Genomic DNA, 14,026 nt, shown 5'->3' with positions numbered 1-14,026 from the left:
GCAGAACCTCAAGCCAGGGCCGTCCCTCAAGGGAAGATCCTGGCGTGCAGCTTGCTGTCAGCCTCTCTTCATAAGACTTGTGCTCCAGATCCCTCAACAGCTTCGCTGCCCTTCTCTGGACCCGCTCCAGCACCTCAATGTCTTTTTTGTGGCAAGGGGCCCCTAGTCCCCAGACTTGGTCAACAGTTTATGTCTAAAGGATTATATATGTATAATCAACCCTTTCAGTTTTTTAGCTAAGGTTTCAAAGTTTAGCATGCTGTTAGTCACTTACCGAGAATCTGTTGCGGCGAGGAATCTCTCAACCCTCAAGGAGCAGAACCTCAAGCCAGTGCCGTCCCTCAAGGGAAGATCCTGGCGTGCAGCTTGCTGCTGTACAGGAGAGCTCAACGTGCTCTTGGTCTGTCCACCATTTATAGAGTAAGATAATTGACCTATAGTCAAATTTTCATGGGAACAAGGTATCTAGGTCCCCACTGCAGACAGTGTTTTGGCTGTGTTGCCAGCCATCCCCCAAAGTCCAGGTTCAGCTTCTCACAACTCCTACCAATGGCCACGGCCCCAGCAGGAGCCGTGGGGAGGAAGAGGAGGGAAAGCAGGGAGAGCACGCCTCACAACAGCAAACCACACTGGAGCTGCAGAAAAGGTTAAAAAAAAATGTTGCAGCGAGGAATCTCTCAACCTCGAGGAGCAAAACCTCAAGCCAGCGCCGTCCCTCAAGGGAAGATCCTGGCGTGCAGCTTGCTGCTGTACAGGAGAGCTCAACGTGCTCTTGGGCTGTCCACCATTATAGAATAAGATAGTCAAATTTTCATGGGAACAAAGTATCTAGGTCCCCACTGGCTGTGTTGCCAGCCATCCCCCAAAGTCCAGGTTCAGCTTCTCACAACTCCTACCAATGGCCACGGCCCCAGCAGGAGCCGTGGGGAGGAAGAGGAGGGAAAGCAGGGAGAGCACGCCTCACAACAGCAAACCACACTGGAGCTGCAGAAAAGGTTAAAAAAAAAATATATAAAAATATACACACACACACATATATATATATATATATAAATCAATGAGGATGAATTCTGATCTTAAACCACACCAGCCCTAAACCCAGAGGTTTCAAGACAACCCGATCAGGTGCAACCACAGCATCTACCCCTTTTCCTTGGGGTCATCCTGTGGTGTTTTGGCTGTGTTGCCAGCCATCCCCCGGAGTCCAGGTTCAACTTCTCACAACTCCTACCAATGGCCATGGCCCCAGCAGGAGCCGGGTGGGGAGAGGGGGGAAAGCAGGGAGAGCACGCCCCCACAACAGCAAACCAGACCAGAGCTGCAGAAAAGGTTAAAAAAAATATATATAAAAATATACACACATACATATATATAAACCAATGAGGATGGATTCTGATCTTAAACCACACCAGCCCTAAACCCAGAGGTTTCAAGACAACCCGATCAGGTGCAACCACAGCATCTACCCCTTTTCCTTGGGGTCATCCTGTGCTGGGACCACCATCCATCACAACCTGCACGTGCTGTTGGTGCCCGGGGAACTGGAGCCCACCAGCACCAAATCCCCAGGGCCGGGAACTGGGGGGGCTCTTGTGCTGCTCGAACCCGGCCTGTGTCAAACCCATGCACTCAAATGTACCAACGCCGCCAAGCTGCAACGCTTCTAACGGGATTAACAAGCCATTAACCTCCATTAAGAAATGTAATCCTGTTAACCGGAGAGTCTTCCAGTGCGCAGAGCCGGCTGCAGCCTGGTCCCACCCGGGGGTGGTGGGGGCTGCACAGCCCACCCAGAGAAACCGGCCCTGGATACTTTTTGCAGGTGCCCTCCTCTTCATTTGCAGTCTATTTAATTAACAGGGAATTCATGGCTGTGTCACTGTATTAGCCTTTCCCTGGCTGAGGTCCGTATATTTGGAGATGCTCACGGACAGATGCTGCATCCCCTCGTGGCTCTTGCTTTGAGGGTTCAAACACATTTTTAATTCCCTGTGTCACAACAGGTTCCCTGTTCCCCAATGATCCCTGCAAGCTCTCCTGACATCCCAACAGGTCCTCCCAGGAGCTGGTGGGTCAGAGCCCTGTTCCAGGTGAGGGCTCAGCAGGGCTTTGGGCAACGGTATTTATTTATATCTCCCTCTGCTGAGTCAAAATCTCATTTGATATATCCTAGGAATATATCTGCCCTTTTCAGATCCTCATCATAATGATGACTCACAGGATTCCCAGGGTACATCTTTGACACCAACGTATTGAAAGAAAGAAAAGAAAAACAAAGAAGAAAATAAAAAGTTCCTTTGGCTGCTTTGTGACTGTTTGGTTAAAAAAAAAATATTGTCAGCCACACATGCAAGGCAGAGGCTTTACTGCTGCTCTCCAGCCTGAACATACAGAGTTAAAGTTCACTGTGGCAGTACAGCGCGTGGTCACATCCTTCATATACCGGGACTACAGGCAGCTCTGCCAACAGCCCAACACAGCCCCCTCAGACAACAGCCATTCCAGCAGTGCCAAATCAAACGTGTGTTTCCAAGTGACTGAGAAGATGGATGCAGATAGGCCAGCACAGCTCCAAAACCCTTGCCTCGACACTCCACCACCTTCAACCCTTCTGCAGGCCCCAGGCTTGCCAGCTTCCTGTGCTGAAGACACAGTTCAAATTTCTCCCTTTTATTGTCCATATATTTTAACCTGTTGTTCCTGGTTTGGCATCCTCCCTGGAAACACACCTTTCTCCAACAAGGGTGGGAGCACAGAGGCAGGCATACAAGCAGGCACCCAGTCACATTTAAAATGCTCCAAGATCCACTAAGATGGGTCCTTCCCCCCAAAAGTTACAGCTGCACCATCTTTGATGGGCAGGTCTAAGAGTCCCCAAGAGCACTGCACGTTCCTCAGCCTGCCTGTGGGTCTCATTGGCCACCTGCACAGTGCCTTGGACACAATCTCATCAGCAAGCCTCGGAGATTCTGTCTGAGCCTGCTGGCAGCTTCCCAGCCACCTCCTCATCATATTAATGACAGACTAATGGTGTAATTTGGCTGAGGCCTGCACAGTCTTTCCAATCCCTTGATGTAATGACTAAAAGCACTTTCCAGCAAGATGCTTCTCCCCTTTTTCATCTAGTAAGGATAAAGTGAACGTCAAGTGTACTTGAAGAGCCTTTGTAACTCTGCAGCAAACTGGCTGAGATTTTCTGGGTCCTAACAAAGGAAGAGTACACCTAGCACTCCTCTCACAGGGCTGAGATTTATCAATATATGGGTAAAATAAATTGAGTTTTTAAGAAGCAGAATTCTCCAAGGGTACTTTCAGCAGATTTTAGAAAAATACTGTTTTGAAGTAGCTGTAGCTTTACAAGGAGGAAGAGAATTACTCCTATAGGAGACAATAATATGGGTATACAAATAATGTCTCCCGTATTTTTTTTCGGTAGGCAGACAGTGACATTTCTCACCCCTTAGAACAACCACCTCCGCAAGTAGAAAGATCATGTGTCCTAGAAACAGGTTAAATATTCTGTGTTTAAGAAGAAAGATATTTAAAAATGTTGAAAAGCGTGCATTTCTCTCCTGGCCAGCTGTTAGGGCAAGAGAATGACATTTAGGTCTCGGTCTCAAATCCAGAGACAAAGCTTTTCCTCCAGTTGGCCAGTCACACAACCCTCTGTCCTGCTCCTCTTCTCTTGCACACACACCAAAGCATCTTCTGCAGTCATGAATGAAAAGCAAGCCTCCACCCAGCACAATTGCATACACAGCCTGCAGGGCATTTCCATGACGACACTTGCTGAAAATGGGATAATCAAACCCTTCAATGCAGGAAAAAATATCCCAGTTATTATCAGGTTGATCTTGTAGCACAAACATTTTCTTCCCCGACCATGGAAAAGAGGGCTTTTTGTCAACGTCAGGTACCTGCACATGGCCAAGCATGTCACCTGCATAGCATCTAAGCTACTAGCCTCCAGAAGTTAAATGCAAGGCTTCAGGTTTGCTTTCCCCTGACCCTTCTCTACAGATTATGGGTGTAAAACATAGCTCATACCTCTGTGAGATTATACCTTCTCCTGTGCTCCTTGGTCACATTTGCTTAATACTAGCTCAGTTCCAAATCTTCTAGTACCAAAACCAGAAGTGTGAAAGACAATAATTTAAGATCAAGCTACACTGTACTAGCAGTAATACAGGAAAAAAAAAAAAAATAAAGACAGACATGCCGAGATACCTAAAAAGACCAGTTGTGACAAACAGAGCCATTTGTCTTTACACCAAGCCCACAGCAAAAGTGGCCTCTAGAATTTTTGCAGAGACATCCCTGCTGTGGAGTCAGGCTGTGGCCAAGGGACAGTGAATGTGTCACAAGCTCCTGAAAGGAATCAAAGAGCATGTTTGCTCAGGTGGCACCGAGGTTGGGAGTTCAGGACTCCCAGTTAATGAAACCAACAACACGACAGAGACTATCACAAATCAAACCCAGACATTTTAATCCCTGCATCAGGCAACAGAGCTGCTTCTGGCATTCTCAGTGTAACCTGCACAGAGCTGTAATGGGAGCAAATAACAGGTCTTATGGTACCAGCCTAAACACTTTATGGAAATAGTTGTTGATTCATCTATAAGCAAAGTATCATGGGAGTTTCACTTTTGAAAGTTGATGAGTTATAGAAAGCACAAAATGAAGTGTCCCCAAAAAGACTTCTTAGACATTGTAAATATTTTTTAAAAATGCCAACATTTCCACTGCATCACATTTCTCAAGCTTAAGGTCCAAATGGGAGATGAAAATCTAAAATAGAAAAAGTACCAAAAGCTTGGGAACCATGACTTAAACGAACTTTTTATTTAAACAGCTCAATTCAGAATAATTTTCTTACAAAACAAGGGCAAAAGTCTGCACACGTACCCCTCTCCTCACTCACCTGTGGAAATCAGGCTCAAGTCTTGAAGAAAACACCCACCTACACACCCTTCCCAAGCAGCCAGGCTTAATCCTGGGCAGTTAGCACAAGCTTCACCCTCCACTGACACAAGAACCACGTGCCATGGAACAGGTCCTAAGATTTAGCAGGTAAGGCCACAGCTCAGTGTGCTCAGGCAGACACGTTGCCCAATGGGCAACACACACCTCCCGGCAGACAGTTATACTGCTTGGTTTCAAGGTACTGACTGCTCTGCACAGACAAAAATCTGGGGCTCTCCCTCCTCTTCCCCACCTCCATAAAGCATTGAGATCTGTCTGGATCCTTTCTCCTCACTGCCAAACTAAATATGAGAGAGCCAGTTTGTGAGCAACTGAGGTGAGGGCCAAATTTTGCAAGTTACAGTTAACTCCTATAAATACAAACTGAAATTCTTGGAGATGGAAGACTGATTTTTAAAAGCACTCTGCTGCTGAGAAGTTAGTTCTCACAAGAGTTCTGCCCTGTGGACAGACAACCATTATCTGCTTTTTAAACAAAACAACTGTGGAAGCTGACATGCTGAAACAAAGCAGCTTGCTACTTGCCCGTGGCCACTCAGTCATCAGCAAAACCAGGACTGCAAAACCTGCAGGCTGCCAGGTGTGCACCGCTCATCTGTCACACTGACAGACTGCCTTCTCACCCTTTGAGATGAAATGCACTACAGATAAATAAATCTTAAAAGTCTTTTATTTTTGAAAACTGAAAAAATAATACTTGATTGCTTTTGTTGTCTCTTTTTTATTTAAAGAAGTCTCTTAGCCACCTTCTCTTTTCCTGTCACCATTACTTTTTAAAAAACTCCTCAATCCGCCGCTTTCTGGGGGGACTCACTGAACGCGTCTCTCCTGTATCCTGCAAGGCACTGCCAGAGTCGAACTCACAGCAAGCATCAGCTGCCTCCAAAAGCAAAGCTTCATCAATGTCATCTCTGCTCTCAGAGAAGGTCCTCTGGAAAAGGTCATAGATGGTCTTCTGCTTTGGATCTGGCTGAGAGATTAGAACAGGCAGAATCTGCATAAACATTGGCATATAAAAACACAGTGAGCAACAATCAGAGGGCACGGCCCCCGAGACAGTGCCCATGTGCGTATATATCATCTGATATATATATATCATACATACATATATACACATATATCTCAGAAACATATATATGCTACGGAAGTTATCATGTCTCCTTGCATGCAGCAGGTTTGGGAACTCTCTGCACAATCAAGGCATGGATCCTGGGAGCAATTGGAGAATCTGATCTGTAGCAGAGCAGGTATAAGGTCAGCCTGCCAGTCACCTGCCAATCTACATGCACACAAGACAAAGCCCATTCAACCTCTCCCAGGAACCATCAATGTTCTTTTAGGTCAATTACCTTAGGGCAGTAATTAGTAGATTCAGCTGTTTCGGAGAAATTGGTTTCTGAAAGACCAGCCTCCCCCAGCACTTCAATTTTCTCTTGAATCATTGGCCTGGGAAGGATAAACAGATATTACTGAAAGGAAGAAAATATCATGCAAGGACACTGTGTCATTTACTATGTGTAAAAAAAAAAAAAAAAAAAAAAAGATGTAACAGGGGTATTAAAGATGGCTTTTCTACCAAAGCTTGTTAGTTCCTTAACCTGTCCTGCTCTTGTTTATGATGACTGTACGCTGTCTTGAGGTATCAATCAATATAATTTAAATAAGTATCAATACAATTTAAATAAGTAAGAAGAAGAGGATTTCAGGCTATAAGTATTTGAAGAACACACATATCCAATAGGGAAACTAGCTGACTGAGGCAACACCAACGGTAGGAAGTCAGAACAAGAAATGCAGCAAAAGGGAATCCCAATGGCCTTCATGTTCAGCAATGGCAATCCCCATCAACAGACACATTGGCATTTCTAGGGCATCTCCTGGTGAACTGCAGGATGAAGAATCTATCACTGGCCCAGGAGGCTGAGAGGTCCCAACCACACCTGCAAACTGGACACTTTGAAAGAAGCAAAGGCTACAGCACAATTAATGCATTTACCAAACAGCCTTGTTGTCTTTTTTTCTTGCCTTTAAAAGGGACACCACTGTCCTCCTTTGAAGAGCCACATTTCCTTCCCATTTAGCATTAATGACTGCACGGACAGCATTTCACAAATAAAGGCAGAATTACTGTCATTAGCTTTCCATGAAATGTGGGTGATGCATCAGTTTCCAGATCCCTGCATTGTAGGGTTATAATTATTTGCCATCATGATATTCTGGGAACTGCACAAGTTCACTTAGTTCATTTGGTCCTTTAAACAAGGTAATAAAGATGTAATTTTGGACTTTATCCACCAGCTGGTTTGTTTAATTTCTTTTCATCATTTGCAGGTCAGTTCCCTTGCAACACTAAGGATTCCTCAGATCACGCCCTTCCCCAGGATGTCAGATTCCCCATCCCAGTGTCCACTGAGAGCTCTCACCAAAGCCAAAAGGCTCAGACCCCAGAGGTGGGTCAGTAGCGCTTCTTTAATGCATCCAAAAGGCTCACTGAATAGAAAGAGGAAAGCAACAGCGCAGTCCTCCTCCATGTCTCCCTGTCCAAGCTCTCAGCAGCCAGATTGCTGATCCACAATACACTGACCCATCTCCAGCGTCTGTTGACTTTACTTGAACGTACTCAGCACTTTACCTCAACACAGAAATGCTCTGGGCTGTATCTAAGACCATTGCTTCTCCTTATACAGAGACCGTGAAGGTTTTAGATGTATCAACTCTCCCAGACTTCTCTCAACAGCCCTTTCTTTGTCAGATAATTACTTTTATTCCTCCTGCTTGTCATCCACTTAGTTATGTCCACTGTGGCCAGGCCATGCCACCGGCTCACAGCAGCCCTGCTTGGCAGTTACTGCTCCTCTCCTCACAGGCTGTGGAAACCTTACATCACATATGTGACAAGCAGTGGAAATAGGTAGCAGGTGAACGAAAGTGTCTTTCCTCCCTTCCTACCATAAGTAGTCATCTGCTGTGCCTCTAGCCACCAGGTAGTGAACGTTAACGGAGCTGGTCTGTCCAATTCGATGCGCCCGATCTTCTGCTTGGATCAAAATCTTTATGTAAAAACATGACAAAGAAAATAACGTCAGAGCTGCAACATCTAAGAAATAGTTTAGGCACCAAGGAGACCTTGTTTCTTGAGCTTAGAGACTATTTCTCATCTGGATCCTGTTAACACCTGCATCTTCAGACACAGACCAAACCAAGAAGTAATTTGGTGCACCAGGTTCCCAAAAGACACTGAGTGTTTCTCAAAAGTAGAGGGTCAGCACTGATGAGGGACCCTCTGAGGTCTTGGCTGGGTGAGCTGTTGAGAGCTACGTCAAGTTAAGAAAGAGGAGGACATTTCCCTTTTATGCCATCTTCTCCACCCAGCAAGCTGTGTAACCAGCCCCACTAGTTCAAGCCCAGGCACCTGGAGGTGCACAGACAAGTAGCCATCAAAGAAAGAAAGACAAAAAACCCTAGAGAAAATCCCCTGCCCATTACATGTCCTCCTAAGCGCCAATGTTTCTGCTCTCCAGGGAACATCTAACCCTTGTCCCCTGAAGAATACATACCCCTGGATTCCAGAAAAGTTCTGCAAACACCACCAAGTCTGCAGCAGACAATGTCAGGCCCATATTTGCAGCAGTGAGGGACAGGACGGCCACAACCTGCTTCTCCGAGAACTGGAACTTCTGGCACAGGGACTGCCGCTCAGCTGAAGGTGTGGAGCCATCAATGCGAATGTACTCAACATGCTGTGAAACAGCAGAAGACTATACTTTACAGAGGCCTTGTGTCCCCTTTCCCGTATCCTCCTTCCATGTTTTAGTGGATTCTGTTTCCCTTCCCCATGGCAGAACCAGGAAAGTAATAAAGCGAGTTGGATTAAGACCTTTCCTCATCTTTAATGCAGAGACACTATAGCTCAGCATATAATGTACCTTCCCTCTGTTCACAATGCATGACAACGCTGTTATGTCCATTGCTCTCCCACCAGCCCTGAGCAACAGGAAGGACAGCAACAAGCTGGCAACTCAGGTACAGTAGAGAGGCAACTGACCACATATGAAGCTGAATGAATACTGTCTGCCTGTCTTCAGCTGCTACAACCTCCCCAACCTCCCTAAGTCTTCTCCTGTTTGCAATAGAAGATGGGATCCTACACATCTCAGTTGCTCTGTGGTAGGCTCAGGAGAGGCATGACACACTTGGGTGATGCAGGGCCATAACTCTTCAGTGTCCAACCCCCTTGTTCTACTGGAGGATGCTGTCACAGAGTTAGCAAAGTCATCACTGCCACTGTGATTTATTGCTTGGAATATTAACTTAAACCATCCTCCACATTGCCCCAGCATGACCCAGAACTCTTTAGGGGTGCATCCATGGAAGTCTCATGTGAATAATTAGGAAAACACTTTTGAAGTCAGAGAGATGATTGGCAGGTCTGACAAGTCTCTTCATACATTATCCCAGTTCAAAAATGTAAGAGCACCACAGAGATAAAGGAAAGCAGCCATAGCTGGACTTGGGGTGTTACCTTCTCCCTCTCTGAGGAAAGCAGAGATGGCCACACAGGGTAACACTCCTCCAAGAATTCACAAGCTCTAGGGCAGATGATGGAGATTAAAGAACATTAAATACAACAAAAGCCATTCAGCTAATACAAAGTGCATCCTGTGAGGCATTCATCCTGACAGCCCAGCTGCCTCAGTGAAGGGTACATCCAGCAGCACAGCAACTAGAAATTATCTCTGCTACTAACTTTCGTAAACTATCTGACCAGCAATAACTCTGGGGAGCTCTTAAACAGCTTTGAAGCTGGAATAGTGATAGAGTTAAGACAACTTATTCAATTACTTACTTTCTTTTCCAGCTCTGCAACTATTGCATCCAGCATTATCTTGTGATGAGCAAACACCAGGAATTTATCATTCCCCCTTTCCAGTAACTCCAGGATGTATTCTCTACATGAAAGAGGAAAAAAAAACCCAAAACTCTATAAACTATGTCCTGAGAAAATACAGGCTTTGCTCACAACAAATTTTAAAGATACTCTTATCTATACATAGAAACCAGGAAATAAGCTAGCATGAAAAAGTTGCAGTACAATGCAAGTAGCAAGTCAAGCCTCCTACAGATTGAAAGAGACATTGCAGGAAAAGCCACTCATTTTTCTTCACCACAGCTGGATGGTTGCCTACGTTTAAACTTGTGTATTAATCAATTTATTAAATCCTACTTGAAACATGACATCCCAGACCAATCAACTGGAGGCCATTTATACTTATTTGACAACCTCATCCACCCTTCTGCATTTCTAACTTTTGCACAGTCATTAAGGTAATCTGTATACAATTATCCTTTCTATGTATACTTAGGATTGCTTTTCTTTTAGAAGAAAAGGTCTCTAAACCCAAACATCAGAGTACCATAAAAGTAGCTTTGCTTGGTAGGGTTCACACTTACAATTTACTCCAGCTTAACAATCTAAATACATCAGCTATTTCTAGGAACTATCTATATGCATTTAGGATAATGACCAATGAAAGCTAACAAGACTCTTTTTAAATACAGTTAAACGGTGATAATTAAATCTGGCTTTTTCCATGGACTAATAGCTGAGCTGTAGAACTCATTTCCATGTAGTAAGTTGTGATACAACTGGAGCCTGAAAAACACCTAAAAGCCTAACATTTGTAACTAAGTATAGCAACAGCTATTAGAACAGATGATACAAATGTCATTTTTTCTTTGGAATAACAAAGTCATTGTGAAGTCAGGAATACCAAGTTCTCAGCTAAATACAACACAGCTTAGGTCAGCAGCAACTGTCAGAAAACACCAAGCGGGATTTCCAGCGCTGTATTAAGATGTATCAGTGCTTTGCAGACAGATGCCAGGGTTCATGATGTTCAGATCCCAATTACGTGAGAATATCATTTAACAAAAAAAAAAAATCTTGGAGAGAAGCAGGATTGCTGAATTTTAAAGCAAATATCAAAGTGATCATTCAAGCATAGCAAGCAGATGCCAACACATTACAATTACTTTGTATCTCATTCCCTTATTGCATTTAACAAACAGCTAACCACTTCAGGAGAAGCAATGGAAGACACTGTCATCAAGGGTAAGACGTGGGAGGTGCTGATGATCACAGGACAGTACCATTAGCTAGATGGTACTGTACATTAGCAGCTTATAATAAGTGGTATTTTAAGTGCTACTAAACCCCGGAAAAAAAAAGACTAGCTCCTACCAGAGAGTCAAGTAAACAGCACTTCATAGTTTTATATTCAGTTCACACTTGCAACTGAATATAAAAGGAAGAAAGTCTTCTAACCGTTCACTAACAAAAAAGGAAGAAACTCTTCTACAGAAATGAGTACTGGGACTCTGAAGTACAGATCTGTGCCAAACAGGCAGATTCTGCAGCAAGGTCTGAGACTGTGAAATCACACAGCACACATCAACTGGTCCTTACATTCAGAGGGCTGTGGAAAAACTGTTTTCATGTTATGAGCATACTACTTATTATAAAGGCATGCTACATGACCTAACAGAACTCCTTTGCAGACCCAGCAACAGGCTAAGGATAAAAGGGCACAGAAAGCCACAAAAGGAAATTACTCTTAGGGAAGGTAGAGTTAAGAGCACACCTATGATAGAAAATTTTTCCTTCTGAGGTCCCATGTGAGCTCTGTGAAAAAGCCAAGAACTTCAGCAGGGGCTGTGACATCCTTAGTGCACGCTATAACTGAAGCTCAGTCCATCTCATTCACTTTTTGGCTCGTGGTTCCTGCTGCAGCAGGACTGCAGCATTTGTTTTCTTAAATTCTGTTAATACTTTTTAGTTTCATTACTCCTTAAATTGAAATATGGTCTAGGCCAGGGAACTTGATCCAAGTTGCAAACACCAAGTAATTTTAGATGGTTCAAATGACAGTCTAGATCCAAATCTGGAATGAAATCAGAGGACTTACTCAGCCTACGACCTCTGAGAGAAGAAAATGTTTAGTGCATTGTAATTAAAATCAATTTTTCCTAAGCTGGCTTGAGGCTATGCTTCATGTCCCTGCACTGTTATCTCTAAGGCACCGTTTTCCTGTTCTCAGCGGACAAACACATTTTACTAGGCAAGAATGAAGTAATGACATGCAGCTTACACAACTGAATGGATTTTAGCTTCTGCCGTTCTGTTGTAAAAGAGAAAAAGAGCTTCCCTCTCCTGTTGTTTCTGCAGAGAGAAAGATAAACAAGCATGAGTCTCAGAAATGCCTTTTCTCCTTCTCGCTTACAGATCAGGGATATCTGAGGCTGCCAATAAACACTTTACTAGGAAAAAATATCAGCCTAAAAATGCACAACAAAAGGGGACTGGAGGGGAAAGTCTCCTACTCGCCACCGGGCATGGCAGATACTCACTCCTATTTCTGCCACCTCCCTTCCTACCTCCTACTCAACTCCTACAAGTTGGATGACAAGCACATCACAAACATAGTTTTAGTTGAGAAAGCATTCCCCAACTAAAATGGCAAGGAAAAAATCTTAAGTTCTTGCAGAACTGTATTAGCAACCTAGGAGCCTACAACATGCATTTGCTACCCATACAAGAAGAACAAACAAAAAAAAAATTAAAATACACTCTTCACATTTTTGGCTACCACTGTGCTCACAACACAGCTTCACCAAGGCTGTGTTTGTAGGGTGAATAGGATTATAAGGCAAGATAGAAGAGTAAGTACAGAGGCAGGAGGCACAAAAGACAATTAGAAAGGACTAACGAGAGAGGAAGAAAGAGAGAGGAAACGGTATTTCACACAAAAGGACAAAGTAGACCACATAAATCAAAAGGAAAAAAAGCTGAGCTGTTTTGATTGTGTTGTACGTTCATTTAAAACTGTACATTCACATGAGGTGTGGCTCTGACCTTCCTGGGAACTCAGGGTACTAGTTTTTTTATCAGTACCACTGATGTTTTTAAATAAAGGTACCTGAAATACCACTGGCTCATCATGAAAATAGTTTCTGACTTACACTGTCATATCCTTTGGTCATCTTCTTTGCTTCATCTGCCAAGACAGCTTTGGTCTTTGCACTGATGCCTTCAGGAGCCACCACAACCATTTTGCGTTGCTTTGCTGGGAGCTGGGAAAGCACATCTGATTTCAGACGTCGGATCATGATGGACTCTTTCAGCAAAATTTTCAGTTCAGTTAAGTTGGATGATCCAGAGTAGTCCCAACCCCATGGCATCTGGGAAAGATCAAAGCAGTTATCAGTGTCAAACATACAAAAGACTGGTCCCCAGGCAATCCAAGAGTAGAATTAACTTCCAGGGAAGCTGGACAAGCCAAGAACTTAATGGTCAGTAGGAAGGGAGATCTGACAAAAATGGCAGTAAGACAGAAGTGTACAAACTAATCCACCCAACCTCAAGAAGGTTACTGACAAACATCCCTTTTTCCTATCTACAAGTGCTCAGGGAGGTGCAGGGAAGAGGACTATGCAGAAAGGTAGGGATTCCTCCCACTGCACTGCACCCTCGTATCCATCCTCGCACGGCAAGGTGCTGTGCTCCTGCTCTGCTCTCCCCCTGCAGCTTTGGGCAGGCTGACAGCACCCACTGCAGCTCTGTGCACACACATTTACCTCGGCTTTAAGCAGAGAGAGACAAAAATCTTAACAGTGTGAGGACAAACAGCCTTAACCCAAATGCGTTCACAGAGATGTTACACTTGTCTGACATGCCTAGTAAATGCTAGGTCAAAATTGCCCATTTTTCCACTGTGACCTGTCTCTTGATCTGCTTCCTGACACGCTCTGTTTCTGCCATTACCATGTTTGGCCCAGACTCAAGCAAACCGTAAATAAATTGTGGCCCAAAATAAAATCACTCCAAACATTGTCTCTTCAAAGCACCATCACTTGAAAGCTCCTCTGAACAAAACCTTCATTACTCCTCCCTTGAAGCACTTGCTTCTGAACCTGCCCAATCCTCCAAAATCTTGTGTGCAATTAGTCTCAGCTCATCACTTCTACCAGTAACCCTATGGCCTAT

At 44.2% G+C, this 14,026-nt stretch overlaps 1 protein-coding gene across 7 annotated transcripts in view; it reads right to left on the bottom strand.

The window, feature by feature from the left end:
* Nucleotides 1-849: 849 nt before the first annotated feature.
* SMARCAL1 (SWI/SNF related, matrix associated, actin dependent regulator of chromatin, subfamily a-like 1) overlaps nucleotides 850-14,026 on the bottom strand; it is a 42,481-nt gene continuing 29,304 nt past the window's right edge. For 3 of the 7 annotated variants that reach the window (XM_014954737.1, XM_014954741.1, XM_014954739.1), the window contains 7 exons: nucleotides 13,003-13,221; nucleotides 12,132-12,202; nucleotides 9,830-9,932; nucleotides 8,541-8,723; nucleotides 7,933-8,033; nucleotides 6,333-6,429; nucleotides 4,822-5,953 (listed from right to left, as the gene is read on the bottom strand). In XM_014954737.1, coding sequence (XP_014810223.1) covers nucleotides 5,750-5,953; nucleotides 6,333-6,429; nucleotides 7,933-8,033; nucleotides 8,541-8,723; nucleotides 9,830-9,932; nucleotides 12,132-12,202; nucleotides 13,003-13,221 — 978 coding nt within the window. In that variant the 3' untranslated portion in view covers nucleotides 4,822-5,749. Of the gene's footprint in view, nucleotides 985-4,821; nucleotides 5,954-6,332; nucleotides 6,430-7,932; nucleotides 8,034-8,540; nucleotides 8,724-9,829; nucleotides 9,933-10,754; nucleotides 10,907-12,131; nucleotides 12,203-13,002; nucleotides 13,222-14,026 lie in introns of those variants that run through there. The other 4 variants (XM_014954740.1, XR_001413410.1, XM_014954742.1 and 1 more) reach the window with 4 other exon arrangements.

This window comes from Calidris pugnax, unplaced genomic scaffold (assembly GCF_001431845.1).
Source record: "Calidris pugnax isolate Ruff unplaced genomic scaffold, ASM143184v1 scaffold103, whole genome shotgun sequence".
NCBI classification, from domain to species: Eukaryota; Metazoa; Chordata; class Aves; order Charadriiformes; family Scolopacidae; genus Calidris; species Calidris pugnax.
This window is presented reverse-complemented; position numbering and strand designations above follow the sequence as displayed.